Here is a 22,983-nt window from a genome sequence, read left to right as displayed (position 1 = left end):
GAGCATCATACTGTGCCAGTAAGGGGGGTAGCACGGAGTGTGTGTGCACATTCGTATACACCGAATGTATAGAGTTGCTGAGTGAAGGGTGGTGCACAATAGAAAGTGTAGACTGTATATCAGGATCAGGTTGCAATAAGTGATACATCTAAAGGGTGCTGAGTTTGACTAGTCGGGCGATCGTGGCTTAAGAGTTGGGAGTTCGCCTTGTAATCGGAAGGTTGCCGGTTCGAGCCCCGGCTCGGACAGTCTCGGTCGTTGTGTCCTTGGGCAAGACACTTCACCCGTTGCCTACTGGTGGTGGTCAGAGGGCCCGGTGGCGCCAGTGTCCGGCAGCCTCGCCTCTGTCAGTGCGCCCCAGGGTGGCTGTGGCTACAATGTAGCTTGCCATCACCAGTGTGTGAATGGGTGGGTGACTGGATATGTAAAGCGCTTTGGGGTCCTTAGGGACTAGTAAAGCGCTATTTAAATACAGGCCATTTACCATTTTAGTCAGGGATGTCGCAGCTATATTTAGCAAGTGCTGCTGGAAAGGAGCGGGCATGATTTAATTAGTGTCAAATCATGACAGAGAAACTACTGCACTTATAAAGTACTTCCGCACATGTAGAAAGAAAGGAAATGTATATGAGAAAGGGAGGTTCAAAGGTGAAATCTTAAAAGACTGACAAATGTGCAACAGCAGCAACCACAGACCAAAAAAAAAACAATTTAATTTTAATATAAAGCTTTTATTTTGAAAACATTGGTATAAAATGTAGGATTGGTATAAAAAAGACCAGCTCAGAATCCTTCAGTGACAGTGTTACTACATAAAGGTTCATTTGGACAGACATTAAGATCTAGTATAGCCGGTTAACTATCTCAGAGAAAATCATTATGATCTGATGTATACATGGTGGCTGGAATGTTTGGAAATGAAAAAAAAAGACATTTAATAAGCTCAAAAAGAAAAAAACATGGCTGAATGCAGATCCTCTCCAAATACTGCAACTTCAAGAGCATCTACGATGAATCTGGATTGCTTTCAGTCTTGCGCTGACTCATGGAGTTAGCCAAGTAACCTATCAGGGTAAGGTATTCCTCGAAGCTGACCTTTCCATCGCTGTTTTCATCCAGTCCCCTCTGCATCTCCTTAACAGCAGAGGAGTTGCTTGCATCCTGAGTTTAAAAACAATAAAACAAATATTAAAGAGATTAGAGATTACAACTGCTTTTAAATTCATGTTCTAATATACTGGCAGCATGACGGACAACCACAAAACACTTACTTCCATGACACCACTGAGGTTTTTCTCCACCAGTTTCTGGAAAGATTTGCTGTCTAGGTTCTCCTTCCCCCTGGAAGATTTAACAAACGTGGTCACCAACGTCTTAATAGCGGACTCCATATCTGTATAAGAGAGTGAGACAAGGACAAAGCAGAAAAGAGAATTTAGGACAGATAAGGACATATCTTAGAAGACTCTCAGACTCTCAAACACTGTGCCATGAGATACTTTTCCTGTGAACTTTAATAATATCATAATGCAAAAAACTAAACAGAGCATTGAGTGGATGAGACGCTTATTTCATATTGAGCATTTCATGCTTTGTTTGGTTCTGATTGTGAAAAAGAGTAATGTCAGCTGTGAGTTTGTGGAAGGCTTGTGCACAACTATGTGACCTTTAACTCCATACAACCAAATTATAAAGCATATTATGATGTATTTAAATTGACAAACATGTCATTTATAATACCTGATGATTTTAAAAAGGCAAAACCCAGACAGAAAAAAAATCCCCCTAAGACCCTCTTGTCCTCTGTGGGAAGAACAGAAGTGAAGAGGAAATCCTGGGATTTCTTCTGACGCCACATTTGCAATAGTTTGACAAACAGATAACATGTGCTTTCTTTTCAAAATGGTGCAGCTTCCACGTTTTCTAGGGACAAGGGAACTTAAGTGATCATTCATTTATTCATATATTTTTTGCAGATAATATGATAATATTGCTAAAAATCTAATTGTTTCTTCAATGTCAGATTCTTAACTTCACATCAGTGGGATTGCAGAAATGTACAGTATTTTCTAACCCCCTAAAAACAAACCTTTTACTCAGTGTCCTTTGCAGTGGGCAGCAAGACTTACTAACTCCCATTTTTAACCATTTGTCCCATTCAGAAACCAGAGGACCAAGTGAGGCAGGAAGGACTTTACTCATACTTGTAGAAGCGAAGTCAGACTTACAGATGTCAGCGGACGAGGTGGACAAGGTTGAGAAGTTAGGGCGGGAAGGCGAGAGCTCAGAGGACATACCAGCTTCTGAGGAGCCTGAGCTGGGATTAAGTGACCCATGGTCATGACAAGCAATGTGTAATGTGGAAATTTAACAATTTATTCATTTAACAAGCAGGGGCCTCAGTAGCATACGGAAGAACCATACACAGCCACGACAGCCTGGCACCTCCTCCTCATGCTGCTCACAAACTTGGTCCAGCTTGGTCTGGGATGGCATCTCATTCTTCAACCAGCAATTGTCACAAGTCAGCCAGTGTGGTTGTGTTGGACGCTATGGCCCAAACAGCGCGCACAAGCTGATCCCACAAGTGTTTAACGGTGTTGAGGTCAGGGCTGCAGGCAGGTTCTTCCATCCTCTCCACACCCAAATTCTTCAGATAGTCGCTGATAAACCCTGCTCTGTGGGAGCGAGTGTTGTCACGTTCGAGCACAGAGGTCAGTTGCTAAACCTCATCTTGATATCTTTGTATTGCGAGTGCCTCCAACGACGACAATCCATGTTTATCCAGTGAGGGAGATGCTGCCTCACAAAATCACACCTCCTCTACCCTATTGGTGCAGCAATCAGAATGGTTGCTGCACCAGTGATGAAGGATGGTCATATCAGCCTTCCTGGCAGTTCTATGAGACCAGCGACTGGCTGTGTGCTGTCTTTTCTGGATTGTCTGGGTAGAGACCCCTCGGCCATACCGTCCTGCAAACCTTGACTGCAAATCTGTTAAAGGCTGCCTCTGGTTCCTAAGTGCTAATAGGGTGAGGAAATGATCTTCTTATGTAGTAGCCTTCTTGGGACGTCTATTTCGTGGCCTGACTCTGATATAACCTGTTAGATGGAGCTTGGCCTTCAGTTTGGAGATGGCACTGAAGAACAATCCAAATGATACTGCAAATTGGTTTTGTGCAACACCCACTTGAAGTTGTCCTATAGAACAAGCCTAATTCAGATCAGTCAAACATGGCGTGCTTGGAGTAGACACCAGTTGACCGCTGTAGCAAGGCCTGCTAATCACAGACAGTTAGACACTTGATAGCCAGAACTGGAGTACCAAAAGTTCAAAACAAGAGTCAGTAGCAGAACAAGCTATTTGGCATTAGCAGAGAAGATTTGGCAACTTTTTCATGGGCGCAACCCATGTGGTACTATTTAGGGGGAAATGAACAGACTTTAATGGTATAAGATTTCCCAAGAAGCATTGTTACAACAAATAAATAACAGACCAATCCATGACTTGGATCCGGATACACCGAGTCCTTATTATAGCTAATTTAATAAGTTGAGACATATTCTTCAAGACTGGGCAGTCCATTGAAGTAACAAATGAGATTATTCTTTTTCAACATCAGAGGAGAAAATTATGTGAGATTTCTGTTAAACAGCGTGCAGGAAGGCTGCCTTAATCTGCTGAGACCAGTGAAGGTCTGTGCACTGTAGATGAGCTGATGTTTCCTTTCCCACAACTTCAGAGCCCCGCCTTGTTGTCATCTTGCTTGAGCTCAGGCTCCTTAAAAGCCTGAATGTCGTCCTCTGAGCGTTTGCCTTGCTTTTTTAATCAAAAAGTTCAACGATGTGAGGTTTTTTTTTAGTTTTTTTTTAAAAACAATGTTTATGTGTTCAGTCGTAACTGTTTTAATGTTAAATAAAAAGAACTTTTTTAGCAGAAATGAAACCAATATCATTTCATCACATCATTCTGTCATCACGCAAGACTCCATGTTCATGACAAGGGGCAAACAATTAAACAAAGAAAAACAAAAAATTTAATGAATAACAATTTTTTTTTCTTCTTTCAACTACAACACTTAAAATACCTTTTAAAAAATCCTTGTTTGATATTTAGAGTTTTAGAAAATTATTGTTCAAGTGGATTTTGAAAGTGCATTCAAATTGGTTTATGTAAGTGTCAAAAATGTGAGACACACAATTGACGTCAGCACGGAAGGGGAAGAGGGGGAATGGGGAGCGATGAGGGGACCCAGGTTGGATGCTGGTGGAGGTAAACAGAGCAAAAGAGAGGGAGTGAGGGGAGGCTGAAGAGATGGGGAGTCTCTAAAGGTAAACACAATGGGAGCTGTGATCTCTGACGGTGGACATCTGATCCCCAAAAGCGAACAGGAGGCTGCGAGATCAGATTACTGCCTAATGCCCGACTGCAGCAGCACACACTACCGCGCACTGTAGGAACACAAGTACGCACTGAAATATGTCACCCAACTAGTGAGCCAAACACTAACAGATAACCTGAATGCCAACGTCACATCCTGCACTCACTGAGCAAACCAAAAGCAAACCATTTACAATCTCACTGGATGCCAAATCCGGTAGCTCTAATAAATAAAAAACAGCAACATCAACACAGCACACACTGGAAATATGACAGAAAGCTAAAAAACAAAACTCTACTGATCTATTTTAAGCTTGCAACTAATTAATTCCATTAGTCTGTTTTTAAAAGCAGGCACAATAATAAAAACAACTATTTAAAATACTGTAATTAATGATGATAAAATAACATTTAGACACTGCAGTTACAGAGTCCCGGCTCACTGTCACACTGTCAGGGTTTTCTGAGACATTTCAACATAGCCGTGCCATTATTAGGAACACTGGTGCTTTCCCCACTGTGACAAATATCTGCTGTGAAAATGTCTGTGGTTTCATATGTGACACAGAGATGATATATATACATATATTTATATATATGCATATATATTCTCAAATGAGCTGGTGGTGCATGCTTTTTATTTAAAATGCAACGCACCAAGAAAAGGCAGGAACTGCTCCCAGCTGCAAAGGATTACAAGTAATTGTGGTAAAAAAAAAAAAAAAAAAAAGATCTGGGGCCACGTCAGAGCCCTGTACCTCTAACAAATAAACAACTAACAAAAAATAACATGTAAAAAACAACACAAAGAAATAACCATAGTAATTTGACTGAAGTACACAATTACTATGCAGATTAATCAGGGAGATTTTCAGTTATTTTCTGTTGCATGTGCACATTATGTTTCCAAGCACAATTTGACTAACACAGGGGTCTTTTAAGGTCACTCCCATGAAGTTTTCTCTTGTCTCAACAAAGTAGAATTCCAAGGCAATGGCTCGCAGAAAACAAAAGCCCTGAATGAAAGCTGAAGATACTTGAGCAGCATTGATAAGTATCTCAGCAGCGTGGGGGCGAGGTCTTGCTGCAGGATTTCCAGTGTGTATTGGAAACTACCACAAAGCAGCAGTGGACACTGGATGGGTAATAATCATTGGTGCCTGGAGTGATGTTGCTGAGGTAACTTTAGAAGCTGGTAAATCTCCCATCTGACACTGATGTCATGCCTCACCGCTCACACTACTCACCTACTCTGGCCCACACGAGAACACATAGACATACAGAAAGACGGAAAAGCACACACACATATGCAGAAACACACTCATCTAAAGAAGGACAATGCCAATTAGGACTTCTGTTGCATTAACCTAATTACTGGGTGAATGAGAGCAGGCACCCAAACCCTGGATTTTGTTTCATGTCTCCCTGCCATGCCAGCACACACTGACACACACACACACACACAACTCTTTTCAACATTCAAGTTAGCATCTGTCATCAGCCTGCTGCTCATTATTATTTAATACGTTACTATAATTGTCTTAACACCTTCCTAACATCCTCCACAAGTCAAACAGCTCGGGAGCAGGCTGTTTACAGGCCATATATCAAAATGCTCGACAGGCCACAATCCATTAGCATCTCTCCTGAATGTAACAAGATGAGCAGAAAACCAAGAAGGCTCCAGTATGAACCGGAGACATCAGGGCCACAAAAATCCAAAATGAGTAGAAAGGAACATGTGGCAGGGCCGTATTTGTCTGATAAGGGCAGGGAGCGTGTAATGACGACAATCGTGGCTCTTGTACAAGCTCTTAGTGCATACACATTCCAACTCTGAGTGTGGAGATGGTGATTAGAGAGAAGGCAGTTAGTTGTCAAACAGAAGCAATGTGTTTTCTAGTGATTTGTCAGTTGCAAGTGTAATGATTAAATGGAAATTGAAACATCTGATACAGACATTTGAACAGGAATATACTTTTCATATTGTTGGTATGAGGGTTTTTTTTTAATGACATTTTTTTTGCATTTTACACAGAGTGGTTCAGCAGCTGCTAATGTGCTTGTGAGCATCATGGATTATTACCAGTAAGAGAAGAGAAGAGCTAGATTTTCCTGTTTTAAACATCTTTAGAAGCCTAAAGTTACAAAATCATCCAGCACTCACAAAAGAAAAAAAAAGAAGAATTCAAGTTTTAAACAATAAATATTAAATAAATGAATAATGACAGTTATTTTTTATATCACCGGTGTATTATAACATGCAGCCCATTAAGCTCCCTTAATGGGCTGCATACACACTGTAGCTACATGAACTCCTGAATTAACGGAATAACATGAATATTGAGCAGACCTAGCAAAAGAGAGGGAGGTAATGTGAGGTAATGTGAGGTAATGAGCGCTGAAACTAGATGAGACTTGTCATGTGCAAACCAGTTTTAACCCAGTAAGTCCATCTAACCCACCCCTCACTACTCCACTAAAGAAGGCAAACTGAGAACGCGAAAACCGAGAAAGTTTGAGCATGCTTCCCATCTCAGACCAAACGGATCTCTCTCTTTTTTTTCCGTCTTCTTCTGCGATGGCAACGGACGTGAGCAACCATTGATCCTTGACCAGCTCCACCCTGGTCGTGTTGTTTGCACTAGGTGTGACTGACTCACTTCCCCCGTGAGCATACCTGTCATCGCCCAGGTCGCTATTTCTCCTCTGCTTCATTAACTACACCGGGTCGAAGCCATTCGAGTCTCACTACCGGAGTCTTATCATAACGTTAATAATTCACAGTGATGAGAGCCAAATCTGGCTGTCGTTACAACGGTCACATTATGACTGACTAACGGGGCGATAACAGCCTCGGCGCACACGCCAAAACTAGTAAGCGCCGCGCGTAACGGAGATGTTAGGGGCTTGCCCACGTCGCACATTTACATTTAGCCCTAACTAATCCTCACAATTTGTAGAGTGACCACAGGCAGGAGTGACACACAGCAGATAAATAAGTAAACGCGACTCGAGACTCCGGTTTCTGTGTAAGTGTAAAGGGATTGGGGTTACATTACCAAGAAGATGAACCCGATCCCTGTGGCCACCAAGCTGGGTAATGACAATAGAGAGGCTGGCAAGTAATAGAAAATTGATGCCACGGTGCAGAAAATAAGTTCAAGTTTTAAATTTTTTGTGTTGAGTAGAAAGGTTTGAACTCGCAATTTAAAAAAGAAACAGCTGAATTTATTAATGAAGAGAACTCGTAATGGAGAGAGAAAAAAGCACTCACCTTTGAGAGCGAGAACAAAAGCCTATATAAACTGTCTCAGCAAATGCTCTGCTTCTTTCTTTCAGATCCTCCTCGCAAGGCTTCCTCTAGATTAAGCAGCTACACATATCTTTTCCGTGATTTAACTTCTGACTCAAGCCAGTTTTTTTCACAGTTTTAGGGCGTGTGCCTGGGAGAGGAGGAATGTGGAAAGAGGCGCAGCTTGAGCAACGCAGCAATATTTTCTTAACAAAGATTTCCGTTGTTCCACAAAAGAGTCTAAAAAAGCGTTTTTGATTACAAAAAACTTGCGGCCTTTCTGCTTCTGTTTTATACTCACACCCGCATCTTTGCTATTTTTTTAAATATATACATGTATTATATTATATTGTACTTTTTTTCTGGCACAACACAGTTTCTCTCAACAAGTAGGGACAAGAGCGCGCGCATGTTTTAAGCGCGTGTGTGTTCAAAGTCTTACGAACAGACAGATGCAGTCAAGCCACACCCTGAAAGTGGTTCAAAGAGTGGAAAGATGGAGTTATGTAGCAAAAAAGAAGACACCCCCCCCCCCCCCCCCCCCCCCACACACACACACACACACACACACACACATACAAAGTAACGAATGAAAGACTGGACAGCAGAGAACACAGAACTATCCTGTTACATTTTATTCAGATTTTTCCCTAAACACCACCTCTGTTGGCGTCCGGAGGGGAGATGATGATTTCCAGGAATTAGGAAGCCAGGAATGCGCACGCACGCACACACACGGCTGTAACACACTACATTCCTATTCTGCAGTTTCATCATAGGACTGTGAGCACGCCGGGCTTAAAGCATGTGTGTTTTCGCTGCGGGCTGGGATTTGTTCTAAAACTACCGAAACCGTGTAGTGTTATGTAAAAGTGAAGTGACTGAATCTACCTGAGAGCCTCTTGAAACATGGGAGGTGGAAATGAAACACAAAGTATTGACTAAAAACACATGACTGTGAAACTGAAACGGGCTTTAGGGTGTTTTTCATCTGGCTGAAATCCCGTTTTTTTTAACTACATGGCACACAGGCGACACAGTAACACACAGAACTGCGAAAGAAAGAGTATCCGAGGACACTCTTATTGGCTAAACCTCCCATGCTTGCTCGCAAGTTGCCCAATCAGCTGCCAGAATTCCAAGAAGTTGAGCTCTCCATCATTGTTCTTGTCCAATGAGCTCATAAGTTGGTCAATGGCAGCAGGGTCATCAGCTTTCTGCAGGAAAACAGGAAATCACATGTATCCAATATTAAAAAAGAACCGTCTCAGTCCGTGGATAATGCAAAAAATTCGGTTAACACTGGTCATGTGTATGGAGCGAGAGATCAGAGGCAAGCAGAACACACTGGCATGCAAACGAGTTAAAAAAAAAAATCATGCTTCATCAGCAGAAGTGGTTTGGCACAGAACTCTATTGACTCTGTCCCCATCTAGTGGTCATTGCGATTATTACAACTATTCAAACAAGAAGAAGCATGTGGAATTTTCCACACTGTGGGTAAAGCAGGCCTTTATCCTTCGAACATGTAGAGCACAGACAAGACAGTCTCAACAACGCAATACTTTTTTTTTTGAGGGGGGGACATTTAGTGTGAAACATTAAATGGAGAGTAATATCCTGTCCCAATATGAGATGATGCAACTGCTCATTCATGGTCAAGATCACAGGCAGGAGAGCTGTTAAATGACTCAAAACTCCAGTAAGACTGCAACTGTTGATGAGAGCTCACATAGATGATGACTAACGCTTAATAACATCAGCTTCCCCCTTATGATTAATTTCGTGAGAAACAAAACTCAGTTTGAGTAAATTGAGTCTCCCTGATTATACTTTAATAATGAAACTGCGGGTCTTCAAACTGATATCTAAGTATGGTACTTTGTGTTGCATCTGGTCTTTTTTTCAGCGTAGTCAGCGTACAATAAGTGCTAACAGTTAGTAGCCTGCAGCCTAAATCCGCATATAAACTGTCTGTAAGTACAGAACCAATAGTCAATGCAAAAAAGAAAACAGGCATCTATAGAAATAGAAAATGTAATAGATACTTAAGTAAAGCCACCAACCTGCTGTGACTATTAGATCAATGAATAAGAGGTACAAATGAAACTACTGTGCACTGATTTTACCTTGACGAAGTTAAGGAGCTCTGATGACACCAGTCTGTAAAACTCATCTCTGCTCAGCGTGTCAGAGGAACCATCCCTGCCAGCACAGGCCTTTAATGGTCGACTCTTTTAAAAGCATATACTGAAGTTCAACAGAATTCTAACATTGATTTGGAATAAAAGACAGTGGAAACTCACCAGCTGTGTGTGTGTAGGTATTTGGTGAGTACAAACGTCTTTCTTCTCCTTTTGTACCCTGCTGTTGACGGATTAAGTAGATAAATCATTGGAATTGTTAAAAGTGTAAACCATATTTCCAAAGAAACCACAAATGTTTTTCCATGACACAGCTGTGTTTTCAGATGCACACACAGCTTGTAGCCAATCTTTGAAGAAGGATGGATTACTAGATGCATCATCTCATTCAGGAAAACCACCACAAGACTGAGTGGTGGTTTTCCTGAATGAGGATGAGGTTAACATTAACATTCTGCGCTGCCTGTGAACTATTTTTAATCATTTTTGCAGGTCATCCCAGTGCACAGACAGTTTATTTCCTTTGCTTCTTGTGAGTATGAAAATGTGGGCAGAATGCTGTGGAGAGCAAAAAGTAGAGCAGTACATCAGGTATATAATTATACTGTCTGTATATGGAAACTTTTGAATGAGGATGAGAATGAGGCACTTGGGTTTTACCTCATAAAATTTTTTTTTTTAAACTCTAAAGCTCTGACAGGATGTGCACAATTGGCATATTAGGGAGGCAGTTAGCACTAACAAGCACATCGGCTTTATCATCCAAATATCCCCTCTTCTAGTTTTTGTTTCTCTGCTGTATGACGCACACACCCAGACACACACATCTTTATCCCCTTATACTTGAAAAAGCAGTATTTAGTTCTCCTCCTTCCATTCCCTTGGCTGTCATTGGGGAAGGAGAGTGTGGCAACTAACTCAAAATAAATGGCTTAGTGAGGGGGCTGGAAATTGCTTCCCTACACACAGTCTTATAAAAGCATCGGTGCTTACAGTGGGCCAATGCTTCTAGTTGTTTTAAGATTGATATCCTGGGACTGTAGCTGCAGGTGTATCTCTGTCTGAGGACATGTCTTAAAGTTCTAAATTGCTACTTAAGTCTACAACACCAGCATTTGGCCTTGAGGCAAACATCATAGGCCTAAAGGTTTTAAGCTAAATATAAACTTAAATTACTGCCTTGGGGTTGTAGGCCATTCCCAACCAATCAATTTAGGCCCACATGTGTCCACATTTATTATTAAATGAAGTGAATTCAGTAGATTAGTGTCACCAGTTCAGTTTCTGACCAAATTTAAGTAAATACGTTCACAGCCTGTTATTTTGTAAAAGACTGTCCTGAAACATGTTCTCTAGAAAATTGACATGTAGTGGTGAAGCCGACCTTTGACCCTTAGGACATGAAATTTCACAGCTTAATTCATTTATGCAGTAGTTATGCAGTGGTTGGCCTCACAGTAAGAAGGTCCTGTGTTTAAATCCACAGCTATTTTGGGCCCCATGCTGAGCCTGCACAGATTCTCTCCAGCTCCTCTGACTTATTCCAAACCTAGACATGGGGTGAGGGTGCTCGTGGTGGTGCATTCCAGTGTGCTCCTAGTGCCAGTCCCAAGCCAGGATAAATTGGGAGGGTTGTGTCAGGAAGGGCATTCTTTGCCAAATCAAATATCATCAAGAATGAGATTTCCATAGCAGATTGGGTGCAGCTCGGGCTACTAACGATCGCCTCTGGTGCTGTTGGCCAAGAGCATGCCACCGGAAATTATGCTACTGTTGGCTGAAGACAAAGGAAGAAATGTGTATATCAGACAAGGAAATGACTCAGCTGGATAAAGTTAAGAAAAATGGATGGATGGATGGATGGATGGATGTACACAATAGGAAGGGACAATAGATTAAAAAAATATATATATCCTAATTTCTTCTCTATTTAAGATTAACTTAAAATAAGCAGGTATAAAGGCTGCTATTTGCTGAAGCAAAGTTAATGAAACAGTTGATGTACAGACAGACTACATTAGGATAAATGTTCACTAAGAAACAACTTCTTGTTCTCAACCTTGTAGAATTGTCTGTATCAGTGTGGCACAGCAACAAAGGCACCCCGAGCTCAATGCATCTAATAAGATGAGTTTGGCAATGTGGTGTGGTTTAATGGGTTGAACAAAGAGGTGGAGCAGGCTGGCACACAGCTACTAATCATGATCCCTCCTTTATAGTCTGTGTGGGCCCAGAGGAGTGACGCACGAATGAAAGGCAGTGGCGCTGCAGCTGGGGCAAAGTGTCGGAGCTGTTTGAGTCTGTAAATAGTGTAGAAAAAAAAATACAGTGTGTGGCAAGAGCCCGTGGCTTATCTGTCATCACTATGGAGAACTTGTTACAGCGAGCATACACTTCAGGAAGTATTCTTAAAGACTAAACAGGTGAGTTAAAGGAAGACAGAGTCAAGTATTATTCATCACAGAGAGGAATTACATTTATTATTTTTTAATGCCAAGAACATGGGAAAACACAACTGTAATGACATTTAAAGTTCTCTGTGCTACCACACGCTGTGTGGCAACCTTTGAAGAAAAAAAACAAAACAATCTCTATGGTGCTGAAGGCCTTTAAATCTGCTACATTTCATAAGTTTATCCACACGTAAAGAGATAAAGAAAGTATTTTTGAAAACATGTCTTAAGTACCGTCACCAACCACAAACAAATGTTACAGTCATCACAAAGCAATAACTTAAGGACATCTGCACAAGCTCCACACCTGAACAGCAATAAACATGCTCAACATGTCAAAATCTCATGTGCCCATCAATTCTCTAGATTTCACCTATAAAATAAGTTAGACATTTGTAGATTTAAGCAAGTTCCTAAACACAAGCATAATGTATGTACAAACACAAGTGTCATGACTACAGACCCTCGCTCAAGTCGTTCAGCAGTCCATGCTTAATTAACAAAATCAGCCATGATCAGCGAATAAGCAGATTTTAAAAGTGCACAGTGCCGCTTGCAGAAAATAGTGAAAGTGTGGTGTTTGAATAAGACTGTGCAGCATCTTTTAGAAATCTTATTGAGAGCAACAGTGTAAGAGAATTGTGAATAGCAATGACTTTCACACTAACGGACATTCACAGTAGCTGCAGGTGGTCGGTCCCAAATAAACAGCTGTAAGTAAATGTTCATACATTTAGTGGGACTGTTTTAGGCTAGCAATATTTGTCTGTCACCATCTAAGATGTATGATGCAGATTCTTAAAATATCAGACTCAGCACTTCACACACACGATGTACGTTCAAGCCCTTCCTATGTAACAGTGCATTAAGTGTTTGCATATGAGCACTCAAAAACAAACAAACAAACAAAACAAAAAAAAAAAAAAACCCCACAAGTGGACAGCAGATGGAGGTAAAACACAAAAGGTCGTCCTGCAAAAAGCATGACAGGTTGATAAATGTATACTTTAAGCCTTTGTGGTCCAATAAGAAATGTTCCCTTTGAGTAAACCCTCGCTCGCTCTGACTCCTTTTAGCCACTTTTGACAGATCCATCAATTCTATCATTTCATCAGCCACGTCCTTGTCCGCTCTCCTTTCCCCAGTCCCCTTTGATTCTCTCCTCTTTCTCTCCACCTCCTCGCAATGAAAACTTTCTCATGACTTCTCTCTCAAACTCCTCCATTTCATCCTCTATGGCGCCATCTTGTTCCCCATCCTCGTCCTCTTCCACCATGTCTTCTAAAATATCGCTCAAATCTTCAACAAAATCTTGAAAGCTCATCTGATCATGAACAAAAACGCCATCCTTAAAAAACTGCGTGGCCAGCTTTTTGAGCTCCTCTCTTTTGGAATCATCGACACCTGCCTGCTCTGCCTTAGCTAGATAGGTTTGGAGGATGGCCTCAAACTCGGGTAAGTGGACAGGGAGCAGCCGCTCAGCCTTTGCACAGGACTCCAATGAGTCGCACTCCTGTGAAGGTTTAGGACTGTGCTGGAGACGCTCTCTCTGCTGGACCCAGTACTCAGGCTGCCCCATGGAGGGTTTGCGGTGTGTATGAGGCTGCTTTTGGTCTCCGTATTGATGTTCTTCCTTTTTGCCATGATTATTTTTAACCTTGTATACATCTTTGCTTTTCTGGAATTGCAATTTGTCTTTTTTCCAGTCTTCATTATGCTTCTTCTCCTTCCTCCCGTCTCTCTCTTTCGATTGCTCCCGTTTCGACTGTTCCCACTTCTTGTCCTTGCTCTTCCATTCCTTATCGTGTTTCCCATTTTGACTCTTCCGCTCATGTTCATTCCATCGCTTCCTGTCATCTTCCCTCGATCCGTCTTTGCCGTGATTTTTACTGCCTTCCCACCGTTTCCTTTCATCCTTTTCTTTCCCTACTTTACCCTGAAGTTTGTCATTTTTATCATCCCTCTCAGTGCCTCTTCTCCACTCTCTCTCTCCTTTCTCCTTCCACTCTTTATCTTCCCACTGCACTTTGCCACTTTCTTTGAAGCCATCTTTCAGCTTCTTCCATTCCTTTTGTTCTTTCTGTCTCCCCCCACGATCCTTTCCTTCCTTCCAGTGCTTGTTCTCCTCCTTACCTCCCAATTGTTTTCCCTCATTCACTTTCTCATGCTTTGGTCTTTTCCTATCGACATCTTCATTCCATTCTTTTTTCTCCCTCTTTTCTGCCCGCTCTCTTTTTCCTTCCCCATCTTTCCATGGCTTTCCTTCATCACCTCTGCTAGTCTTCTCTTTCTTCCAGTCTTTCTCCTTCCACTGTTTTTCCCCTTCACTATGCCTCTTCAGTCTACCTTCCTTATCATTCTCCCTGTCAAACATTCCTTGCTCATGTTTTTCCTTCTTCCATTCTTTTTTACTGCCATCTTTACGGCCCTTTTTCTCTCCTTCCATCCCTACAGATTTTTTTCTCTCTTTTCCCGCTTTCTGCTCGCCCAAGTCATAACGATCTCTCTTCACATCTTTCTTTTTCTGCTTTGGGTCATCCCGTGGATGCTTTGTCTGTCTCCCTGTGGATCCAGCCGTTTCCTGCTTGCTGTCCTCTGGCTGACCAGGTGGGGGCAATGTAGCGAGCTTCATGGAGGCTTGAGTTGTCTGACTGCCTGCTGGAGCAACCACAAAAAGTCAAAGTTAGAAAAAGAAAAAAAAGATACAAGTGTGCATTGCGTTTCAAAAACAGAGAGAAGAAAGCAAATCACTAAATGACTAATCTACTCCCAAGCTTTCTTATAACTCTCATCCTTCTATATCTCCTACTCTCCTCCACATCCCCTCCCTTCTTCCTCCCTTGCTCCCTTTGTACCTGAGGAGACTTTTAATTCTGTCACAGTGGATCTCAGAGTTTCTAGTTCTTTCTGTAGGGCCGGGAATGACTCCAGCTCTTTCTTCATCCTCTCATTCTCTTTCTGAAGGACAGGAAGAGAAGCCATCTCTGTCTTCAACCTACTGTTTTCCTTCTCCACCGCCTCCCACCTCAGCCGCTCCTTTGCTCCCTCTGCTGCATGTCCCTGGGCTACTTTTAGCTCCTCGTTCTGTGTCTGTTTAAAGAAGAACAGAAAAAGAGGGTCCTGTGAGAATACCACACACTCACTGACACCTTTATCCACAGACACACATGTATTTATACAAATGTGCATTACTGTACACACGCAGAGGAGACGAGGTGAGAGACAGAATGGAGTCACACCTGAAGTTGGGCTTGGAGCACAGAAATCTGCTCATTCCCTTTGGCTAGCTTGTTTAAAAGCTCTGAATTGTCAGCATCTAGTGGGGACTGAGGAGCCTCTGGGTTAAGCCACTCCTGTCAACAAACAGAATTACACATCTGCAAGATATTAGAAGTCTTCTCAAAATAACTATTGCCAGGTGGAGGAGTAGAGAAGAAAAAGGTGTTAATGGAACGGGAAAGAACAAGAACAAGTCACTGTACAGTAAAATTAATTTTTTTTTTTTTTTTTTTTTTTAAATTGCCACTCATTATACAGTAAATAAAGGTTAGACTAGAAGAAACAGACAGAGTAGACATTACACTGACCCGTTTTCCTGGTAGCTCTGTATCTTTCAGATCCATTGTACTATAGTTGCTCTCTGCAACGCAAATATTAGTTTCAATGCGAGTAATAAATTAAAAATAGCATGCAAAAAACAAACAAACTATGTGCAATTACCCAGAAACAACATGCTTAAGGTTTCTGACAGTAAAATGAAATTTAGCTGAGCAGAAAAGAAGCATTCATAATACACTTCATTACAAATGCATTTGTAAATGCAATAGAGAAAAAAAAAAAAAAAAAAAAAAAAGGATGGATTCCTTGGTGAAGTCCTCATGAATCCTGTTTTCACCTTTACCTCATTCTCACGCCTTTGCTTTTCAAACTGTACGTCAAAATCAGGTGACAAACTGAGCTTACAGGCTTCTAAAGCTAATATTTACTGTCGTTCTTGGTCCCTTCAAAGCAACAAGGTTGCCTTTTGATAACACCTACACCAAGTATCAGGACAAAACCCCACATTTAACAGCATAAAGAACTTTGAAAGCTTTTTTTCTGCAAAGTATTACATGCAAAGGCTTTTTCCTGCATGCATCCTCACACATGCAAACATGCTGTGGCCAACAAAGACTTAATTAAATCAGTGACCCACACATACACACAGAAAGAACCTACCCTCATCCAGATCCATGAAGATACCTGCATGTATAATACACCTCAGTCTCGGAGCATCCTTCATCTAATCCAGTGTTAGTTACTTTCTATTCTTTTAAGCTTTTACCTTTAAAATATAATTTTAAAACAGGCAAAGAGCTTCCCAAAAAAATCTAATTAGAAAGAAAGAAAGAAACGTTAACCTTTGTAACATGCCTACCTGAGAAAAAAATGGTGCCAAGGCCTAACAGAATGAGAGCACCTAGGATGCACTTGTTCACAGAAAACCCGCTGTCGTCTTCTCGCTGGGGGAGCTGAAATTCGTCCACTTCCTCTTCCTCTTCTCTTCTCCCAATCTGCTCCAGAGATGCTAAAAGGGACCTTCTCTTCCTCACCTCTGACTCTCCCTCCTCACCAGCCTTCTCGGTTCTCTCCTGACTCACTTCTGAATCTGCATGGGGGTCTGGAGGGGTGAAAGAAAACAGTATTAAGGTGTAGTTCTACCAATAATTAAGTTACAGGAACACCTCAAATATAAACTGAAAACACCACAACAATATGCAATCAGAAATTTCAACCCCCAGCAGCGTAATTATTTTAAGCACAAAGTTGCAGTACAGATATTTCTTGCTTTTATATAGCTGATATAAGATAGCACTCCAGCTAAGCAGGGTATGCTGGTTAATTTGCTCCACTTTCTTATATTTAAACTCAACAAATCAGTCTGGCTTTGAAAGAAAAGAGCAATGATATAACTGGCTCTGTAAAGACATCACTAATGCTGAACTTTACTTTTTAAACACAAATTGTAAGAAAAAAAAAAAAGAAGTGCAGAACAGAGTAAAAGAAGACCAATCATTTGATGGTGCAGCAGTAAAAAGTGACACAAACCAAAACCACTACACTGCAAAATATTTTAAGTGGTTCCTGTCCCTCTGAAGCCAATTTACTTCTGCAGGGTGTCATGTAACTAAAGGTTTCTGTCACATCATGCTCCCCTCCACACACAGCCTCTCCAGACAACCTCCTGGCCCAGATACTGAAAAGTCCATAACCAGGTGTTCCAGCAAATACACTTCAAACACAAATAGAACATGTGGCTTAGTCTCCAATAGCAGAAGAGAAAGGCTGCATGCCATGTATACAGTGACATACACATAATAAAGTTTTTCTAATATTAAAGTAATAATGACCCGACTTTCGCCCTGTTCATACCTGTTTCTTTTCCCAAGTCAGTTGTCTTTAGATACGCATCTGACTCCTCCCCTTCTTGTTTTAGCTCCTCCTCATTTCGCAGATGCTGCGTTCCTTCCATCTGCACACACTCTGCACCTCCAAGAGTCTCTGTGCTCAACAGTAAGAGTGGGGGCTCATCAGGGGAAGGAGCTACATGAGTGTAGGAGTCAGAGTATGAATCGGGGTCAGAGCTGCTCTGCGCCGGGCCCTCAGGTAGGCCTCCTGCCTGGCTGACTTCATCACTGCCATGGTTCAAGTTGCTGGAGACTTCCAAAGAGGAAGGAATGGGGTTATCCGTGACAGAAGTGGGCACAGAGGTGGGCTGATCTGCACTCAAGCCTCCACTTAGCTCTGCTGTTTTTTCTTTTGGTACCTGGATATAAGAATAAGGTCATTATAAAAAAAGTTTTTGCACTTCTTATAATTTGGCACTTTTGGTTAAAAGCCAAGCAATACAACTTTGGTCTTAAAGGTTTAAATGTTATTTAAACAGAAATATTGTTGTGTTATCTTTAGCATGAAGAACGCCGTCTCTAAGCTACAGCTGAAATGAGTCACTTTCCAAATCTGAGGAACAAATGAGAAGGATAACGCTGCTACTTGGAAAAAAAAAAAGGCAAATTCTGTCCAATTAGAATCAACCAGTCTCACTACACTATAAATAGGTTTAGTATTTATTCTTTGAGCATTCAAAAATAAGCAATCATTCAAGCCCCGGGATTATTAGAAAATTAAAACGTGGGAGAGGAGAATGCTTTCTTTGGCCAATCAAGGCTACACATTCAGCAAAGCCGCGTGACAAATGGTACTGTTACAGAACAGAACATTGCATGTATTGCTGCCTTACTAGGTAGTTCTCCACAGGGAGCCCTTCTGCAGACTTTGCACCATTTGCAGGCTGGTTGTTGTCCCCAGAACCTGGATCAAACACAGACACAGGAGGGGAGCCATTTAGGCCAGCAGTTCAACATTTTTCAATCCTGACTCTTTGAAGTGGAGCAATTCCTACTCGTGACACCAACACCTGCCCCCAGTATGCACAGGCAGGGTGAAAAGCAGTGGTGATGAGGTGTATTTTTTTCTACTTTACCAGTTGTTTTCTTTGATTACAGTCGTTTCTGATTGCTTAGGTAATAACTTTGCAATAATAGCTGGAAGGCTCAAAGCTCTAATGCACTAACTGCAGAATATTACATCAAGCCAGTAAAACTATTTTTGAGACACTCTTGTAAAAATTGAATTTATACGTTAAACCCAAACCATCATTTAAAGAACCTCTACACACTGATGTAGTGAAACACACACTTTATGTTTTCTGTGTGCAAGGCAGAGCAGCTCGCATTAATCAACTGACATGTGTGTGTAAATACCCATGTTTGCATGTATGCATCTTTGGAACCTTACTTACCTTTATTTCTGCACACAATCAACAGAAATAAAGGTTATAAAAAAAAAAAAAAAAAAAAAATTATATAATATATATATATATATATATATATATATATATATATATATATATATATATATATATATATATATATATATATATATATATATATATAAATAAATAAATATAATTTTGCATTTTAAATATGCAAACACTCCTCAAAAGACATTAGCGGTAGAACAAAACATTTCCAAGGAAAAATACAAGAAAGCCAGCCAAGTGTCATTCTCTTTGTCAATCCAGACTCACAACTTTATCCACATCTCATGGAAAGCATCAAATGAGTGCAAAGCAATCACTTTACAAACTGCCTGTAAAGCAGAGAAAGCACATTCAGTTTGCCAAACTTGGTAAATGCACTTGCTACAAAAGTTAGTATTTTCAGGTATACTCCGATCCTAATGTGGATATGCGATTGAGAAAAGGAATGGATGTGAAGGCACCTGGTGCAGTTGTATGGCTTTCTCCATGGTACTCCGTCCCCATTATCACAGGCTTCAGGGTTTCAGCAGCAGTTTCCTAAGAAAGACAAACACCCAGTCAGAGAACAATCCAATGCTGTGCAAAATATTAAGCCACCCATCAGGGTGCAGTCATTTACTGCAATGTACAAACACACATTATATAAAACCAAAAAGCAGTCTTCTTGAAGGACATTCAAAGCTCTTCTTTGGGTGTTGGCTGCCTTTTGTTTTGTTCTCTGTCCACATGATACCACGCTGCTTTAAAAATGTTGAAGTCTGGACTCTGTGGAGGCCAATTCATAGCTGAGTGTTCCACTGTTTTTCTATGCAAATATGCCTTTACTGCACCATCAGTGTGTTTGGGATTACTGCTGTTTTGATGAGACCCATAAAATTTTACATTTGGATTTATCACTCCATAAGACTTGCTGCCATAAGTTTCAGTCCAGTTCTTGTGTAATCCAGCATATCTCGACCTTTTCTCTGCGTTTCCATCTCTTAAGAATGGCCTCTTGACAGCTACCCTTTCACTGAGGCCATTTCTGATGAGGCTTCAGTGATCAAGTGAAGAAAGAGATGCTTTCAGGTCCTGTGTCAGGATACACTGCACACCATGTCGAGATCTGCCAAATTTTTCCCCTAATAGCTCTCTGGAAATCATGTTGTTGATGCAATAATGATTAAGTGTTAAGTGGCTTAACAAATAATCAAAAAAAGAAAATCATTAAATTACAAAAACTGGACTGAAAATGAGTGAAAAAGCAGCCAGCGTCTGAAAGAGCTTCAGAAAGCTTGAAAATTTTTTAAGACCACTTGAAAATCAAAGAAACCTCACAGGTGTTTCATTTTCAACACCAATTTTGATATTTAGTGAATTAAAAATCTAATATTACAATGTATTTTTTTCTTTCAGACTTATGAAGCATAACTAAATTTCCCACAACATGTGTTATTTGTAGTTATGGACGAGTCCTTACTGAGAAAATATGGCAACATAACCCACAACTTTTAAAGATAAAACAAGATTCTTTCTTCTATCTATCTATCTATCTATCTATCTCGTTACTGGAATAATAACAATAATGAGTGACTGAGCATCACCCTCTTTAACAGGCTCACAAATGAGAAGATCTTATAATAGTTTGCCTTCCTGAATACTAGTCAAATCAGAAAGATCAAGACAGACTTAGTACAGAAACCAAACTTCATATTTAGGTAACCAAAAGAAAATAAACTGAGACCAGTAATTTTGTTTTTTTTAATAAAGCATTTTGCTTAAAGCCTGTGTATTCCAGTGCTCTATACAGAGCGATGATACCTCAGGAGTTAGGATGGTCCAGCTGTTATTAGGACTCCCAGTGCCAGACATGGCCCCCAAGAGACTTTGCGTGTCTCTCCTGCAACAAAGAACAACATAGAGAACAATGTGAAGAGTGTATATACGTACACCCTGAATCAAAGCCATGCATATTTTACAGTTTGACTTACAGAAGAGACAACTAACAATGTGCCACTAGCTTACAATTACAGTAACAACATGAGGACTGCAGCTTTAAGAAATTTACGCTCATTGTTTACCCGATTTGAATACAAGCCTCTACTACTCAGCCTCACCCATTTTGCCAATAAAGGTCTGACTGTAATGTGTTACTGAGGTCTTTGTGCGAGTGTGTGCATTTTGTATGTGAGCAGGAAGTCTAATTCCCTGGGAGCATTCAGTTCTTCATTAGTAGTTTATGTGTGCTATGAGCCTTTTGGCCAGCCTGGCTTTTGACTAGCTGGGAAATGTTTTGGCAGAGACATGGGTAACTAAGCCCGGCACTACAATGGGCTGTCCATTTCAAAGGTACTGGTCTCTTAAACAGAGGTCTACAAATGAGCACATTTGTGGTGTACACTATCTGCCCACTGCTTTGGAATCACTTATTTTACAGTAAAATCATTCATCTTAGCTGCCACCACAGTAGTTGAGAAAATCATCTCCCATGTAACCACTTCAGTGTCACCCCCTTGTTAGGTGGAAGTGTCAGGTATTAGATTTTTATAAAGCTTTTCCTTTCAAATTACACAAGGTAGCATAACAGCGAGACATATTTATATGCATCCAGTCTAGTTTTGTATGAATTCTGAAAGAACGAGGCACTTAAGTTAATACCACACTGTCTGGGTAATGACACACTTCACTCCCCAAATTCAATTCTCTCCCAGCTCTGCTATTTAGGTCTCCTAATCGAGTGCCTCCCAAGAGAAGCCTACTGAATCTAGCCTGGGGCCCAAGGAGCATTGTGGAGGATATAGTGGAATGGTTTAAATAGATGCCAGCTAAATATAGCTACCATGAGATTGACTAGAGACAGACAGAGGGAGCATGCAGGAGATGGCCATGGGGAATAAAATAGAGGCAGAAATGTATTCTAAGGACAGTTTTAAAAAGGATTATTTTACATGCAACACAAGGGAGGGAGAAAAAAAATAACATCCTGTTCTGATCTTATTCACTGATCGGTACGAATAGCATTTAATTTAAGATCTAGCTGTAGGAGTCGGTGCAAGATCATACTTTCACAGTGCATGCGTCTAATCTCAGTTTATCTCTTCAGACATTAATCTGCATGTGTGTGATATCTTCCAGAGACTAGACTGTTAATCTTTTTTCTTTTTCTTTTTTGCAGCGTCTTTGCCTCTGCATGGAAAAATTACCAAAAAAGGTCAAGAGATAAACTACAAGACTTTCCATGAGGACAGCCAACGCTGGGCTGCGAGCTAAAGCCAGCTCCACACAGCATCACCGCTAAAAGCAGACCGCTCTTATCACTATGCAAAAAGGGTCGGGGTTAGTTGGAAGAAGTTCATAACCTGCGACAGGAAATGTCACACGGCCTTAAAGAAGACAACAACATCTGGTTAAACTCAGGAATATCACTTCTCACATGAGGTGAGGGCCGCTGTTAGTAGGCTACTAAAGGCTTCACAAGCCGAAAGTTGTTGAGATTAGTCCTTAAAAAAACGTTTCCACTTCAACGACGTCTGCCGAGCAACCAGGAAAACGTGAACGTTTGCGACACAGAGGGAGAAGAAACGACACTAGAAAAGACGTCGTTATCTTGTAATACAACCAAAAATACAGGTGGGTCTTACCGTGGTCTGTCACTTTACTTTAGACTTCAGAGGACGCCACAGACGCAAGCTAGGACTTCTTTGATTCTTCCCATCAAACTTGACAACTTATAACGTGCCTCCAGAACTTACTGAGCCATGCTCTTCTCGCCCAATCACAAAACGCGTTTGCTCTAGTCCCGCCTCTCGCTCATCCAATAAGATATCGTTGTCGCTTCACTTCGGCTGGAAAGCTTCTAAGTTGATTGA

General features: G+C 41.0%; 3 protein-coding genes across 7 annotated transcripts; all 3 read right to left on the bottom strand.

Moving 5' to 3' along the window:
* Nucleotides 1-710: 710 nt before the first annotated feature.
* Nucleotides 711-7,817, bottom strand: LOC147319268 (protein S100-A16). The gene is made up of 3 exons (XM_086311741.1): nucleotides 7,659-7,817; nucleotides 1,272-1,393; nucleotides 711-1,161 (listed from the first exon to the last, which is right to left on the bottom strand). Exons 2-3 carry the CDS (start codon nucleotides 1,389-1,391, stop codon nucleotides 1,006-1,008), a joined length of 276 nt encoding a protein of 91 aa, XP_086167867.1. The 5' UTR covers nucleotides 1,392-1,393; nucleotides 7,659-7,817; the 3' UTR covers nucleotides 711-1,005.
* Nucleotides 7,818-8,727: 910 nt separating this feature from the next.
* On the bottom strand, nucleotides 8,728-11,017 carry LOC147319267 (protein S100-A11-like). Its single transcript, XM_086309798.1, has 3 exons — nucleotides 10,997-11,017; nucleotides 9,806-9,910; nucleotides 8,728-8,893 (listed from the first exon to the last, which is right to left on the bottom strand). Exons 1-3 carry the CDS (start codon nucleotides 11,015-11,017, stop codon nucleotides 8,759-8,761), a joined length of 261 nt encoding a protein of 86 aa, XP_086165924.1. The 3' UTR covers nucleotides 8,728-8,758.
* A 1,252-nt stretch (nucleotides 11,018-12,269) lies between these two features.
* Nucleotides 12,270-22,899, bottom strand: pbxip1b (pre-B-cell leukemia homeobox interacting protein 1b). 5 transcript variants are annotated; one of them, XM_086311735.1, is made up of 11 exons: nucleotides 22,756-22,899; nucleotides 20,936-21,014; nucleotides 19,597-19,672; nucleotides 18,554-18,624; nucleotides 17,686-18,079; nucleotides 16,691-16,933; nucleotides 16,492-16,515; nucleotides 15,861-15,913; nucleotides 15,513-15,626; nucleotides 15,129-15,363; nucleotides 12,270-14,931 (listed from the first exon to the last, which is right to left on the bottom strand). In XM_086311735.1, the coding sequence occupies exons 2-11, from the start codon at nucleotides 20,984-20,986 to the stop codon at nucleotides 13,385-13,387; spliced, it is 2,808 nt and encodes a 935-aa protein (XP_086167861.1). In that variant the 5' UTR covers nucleotides 20,987-21,014; nucleotides 22,756-22,899; the 3' UTR covers nucleotides 12,270-13,384. The 5 variants fall into 5 exon arrangements, with proteins under 5 accessions (XP_086167861.1, XP_086167862.1, XP_086167864.1 ...); XM_086311736.1 differs by having other exon boundaries at nucleotides 12,270-14,928; XM_086311738.1 differs by having other exon boundaries at nucleotides 15,273-15,363.
* Between the last annotated feature and the right edge of the window lie 84 nt (nucleotides 22,900-22,983).

This window comes from Aulonocara sp. 'chitande type north' Nkhata Bay, linkage group LG11, assembly GCF_057382095.1.
Source record: "Aulonocara sp. 'chitande type north' Nkhata Bay isolate Kocher_YH1m ecotype deep benthic linkage group LG11, A_spYH_male_GT1.1, whole genome shotgun sequence".
Taxonomy (NCBI): domain Eukaryota; kingdom Metazoa; phylum Chordata; class Actinopteri; order Cichliformes; family Cichlidae; genus Aulonocara; species Aulonocara sp. 'chitande type north' Nkhata Bay.
The sequence above is the reverse complement of the archived record's forward strand: the minus strand, read 5'-3'. Positions and strand labels throughout refer to the sequence as shown.

What these genes read in the sequence shown, in the direction of transcription:
- LOC147319268 (XM_086311741.1), bottom strand. Translation starts at nt 1,391, where the DNA reads ATGGAGTCCGCTATTAAGACGTTGGTGACCACGTTTGTTAAATCTTCC. An exon ending in ACCTCAGTGGTGTCATGGAA is followed by an intron (nt 1,162 to 1,271) that starts GTAAGTGTTTTG and finishes TTTTAAACTCAG; the next exon opens with GATGCAAGCAACTCCTCTGC.
- LOC147319267 (XM_086309798.1), bottom strand. Translation starts at nt 11,017, where the DNA reads ATGGCCTACAACCCCAAGGCA. An exon ending in TGGCCTACAACCCCAAGGCA is followed by an intron (nt 9,911 to 10,996) that starts GTAATTTAAGTT and finishes TGCTTTTAAAAG; the next exon opens with AGTCGACCATTAAAGGCCTG. An exon ending in AGCTCCTTAACTTCGTCAAG is followed by an intron (nt 8,894 to 9,805) that starts GTAAAATCAGTG and finishes GTTTTCCTGCAG; the next exon opens with AAAGCTGATGACCCTGCTGC.
- pbxip1b (XM_086311735.1), bottom strand. Translation starts at nt 20,986, where the DNA reads ATGTCTGGCACTGGGAGTCCTAATAACAGCTGGACCATCCTAACTCCT. An exon ending in AAGCCATACAACTGCACCAG is followed by an intron (nt 18,625 to 19,596) that starts GTGCCTTCACAT and finishes TGTTTGATCCAG; the next exon opens with GTTCTGGGGACAACAACCAG. An exon ending in TGGCACCATTTTTTTCTCAG is followed by an intron (nt 16,516 to 16,690) that starts GTAGGCATGTTA and finishes TTATACATGCAG; the next exon opens with GTATCTTCATGGATCTGGAT.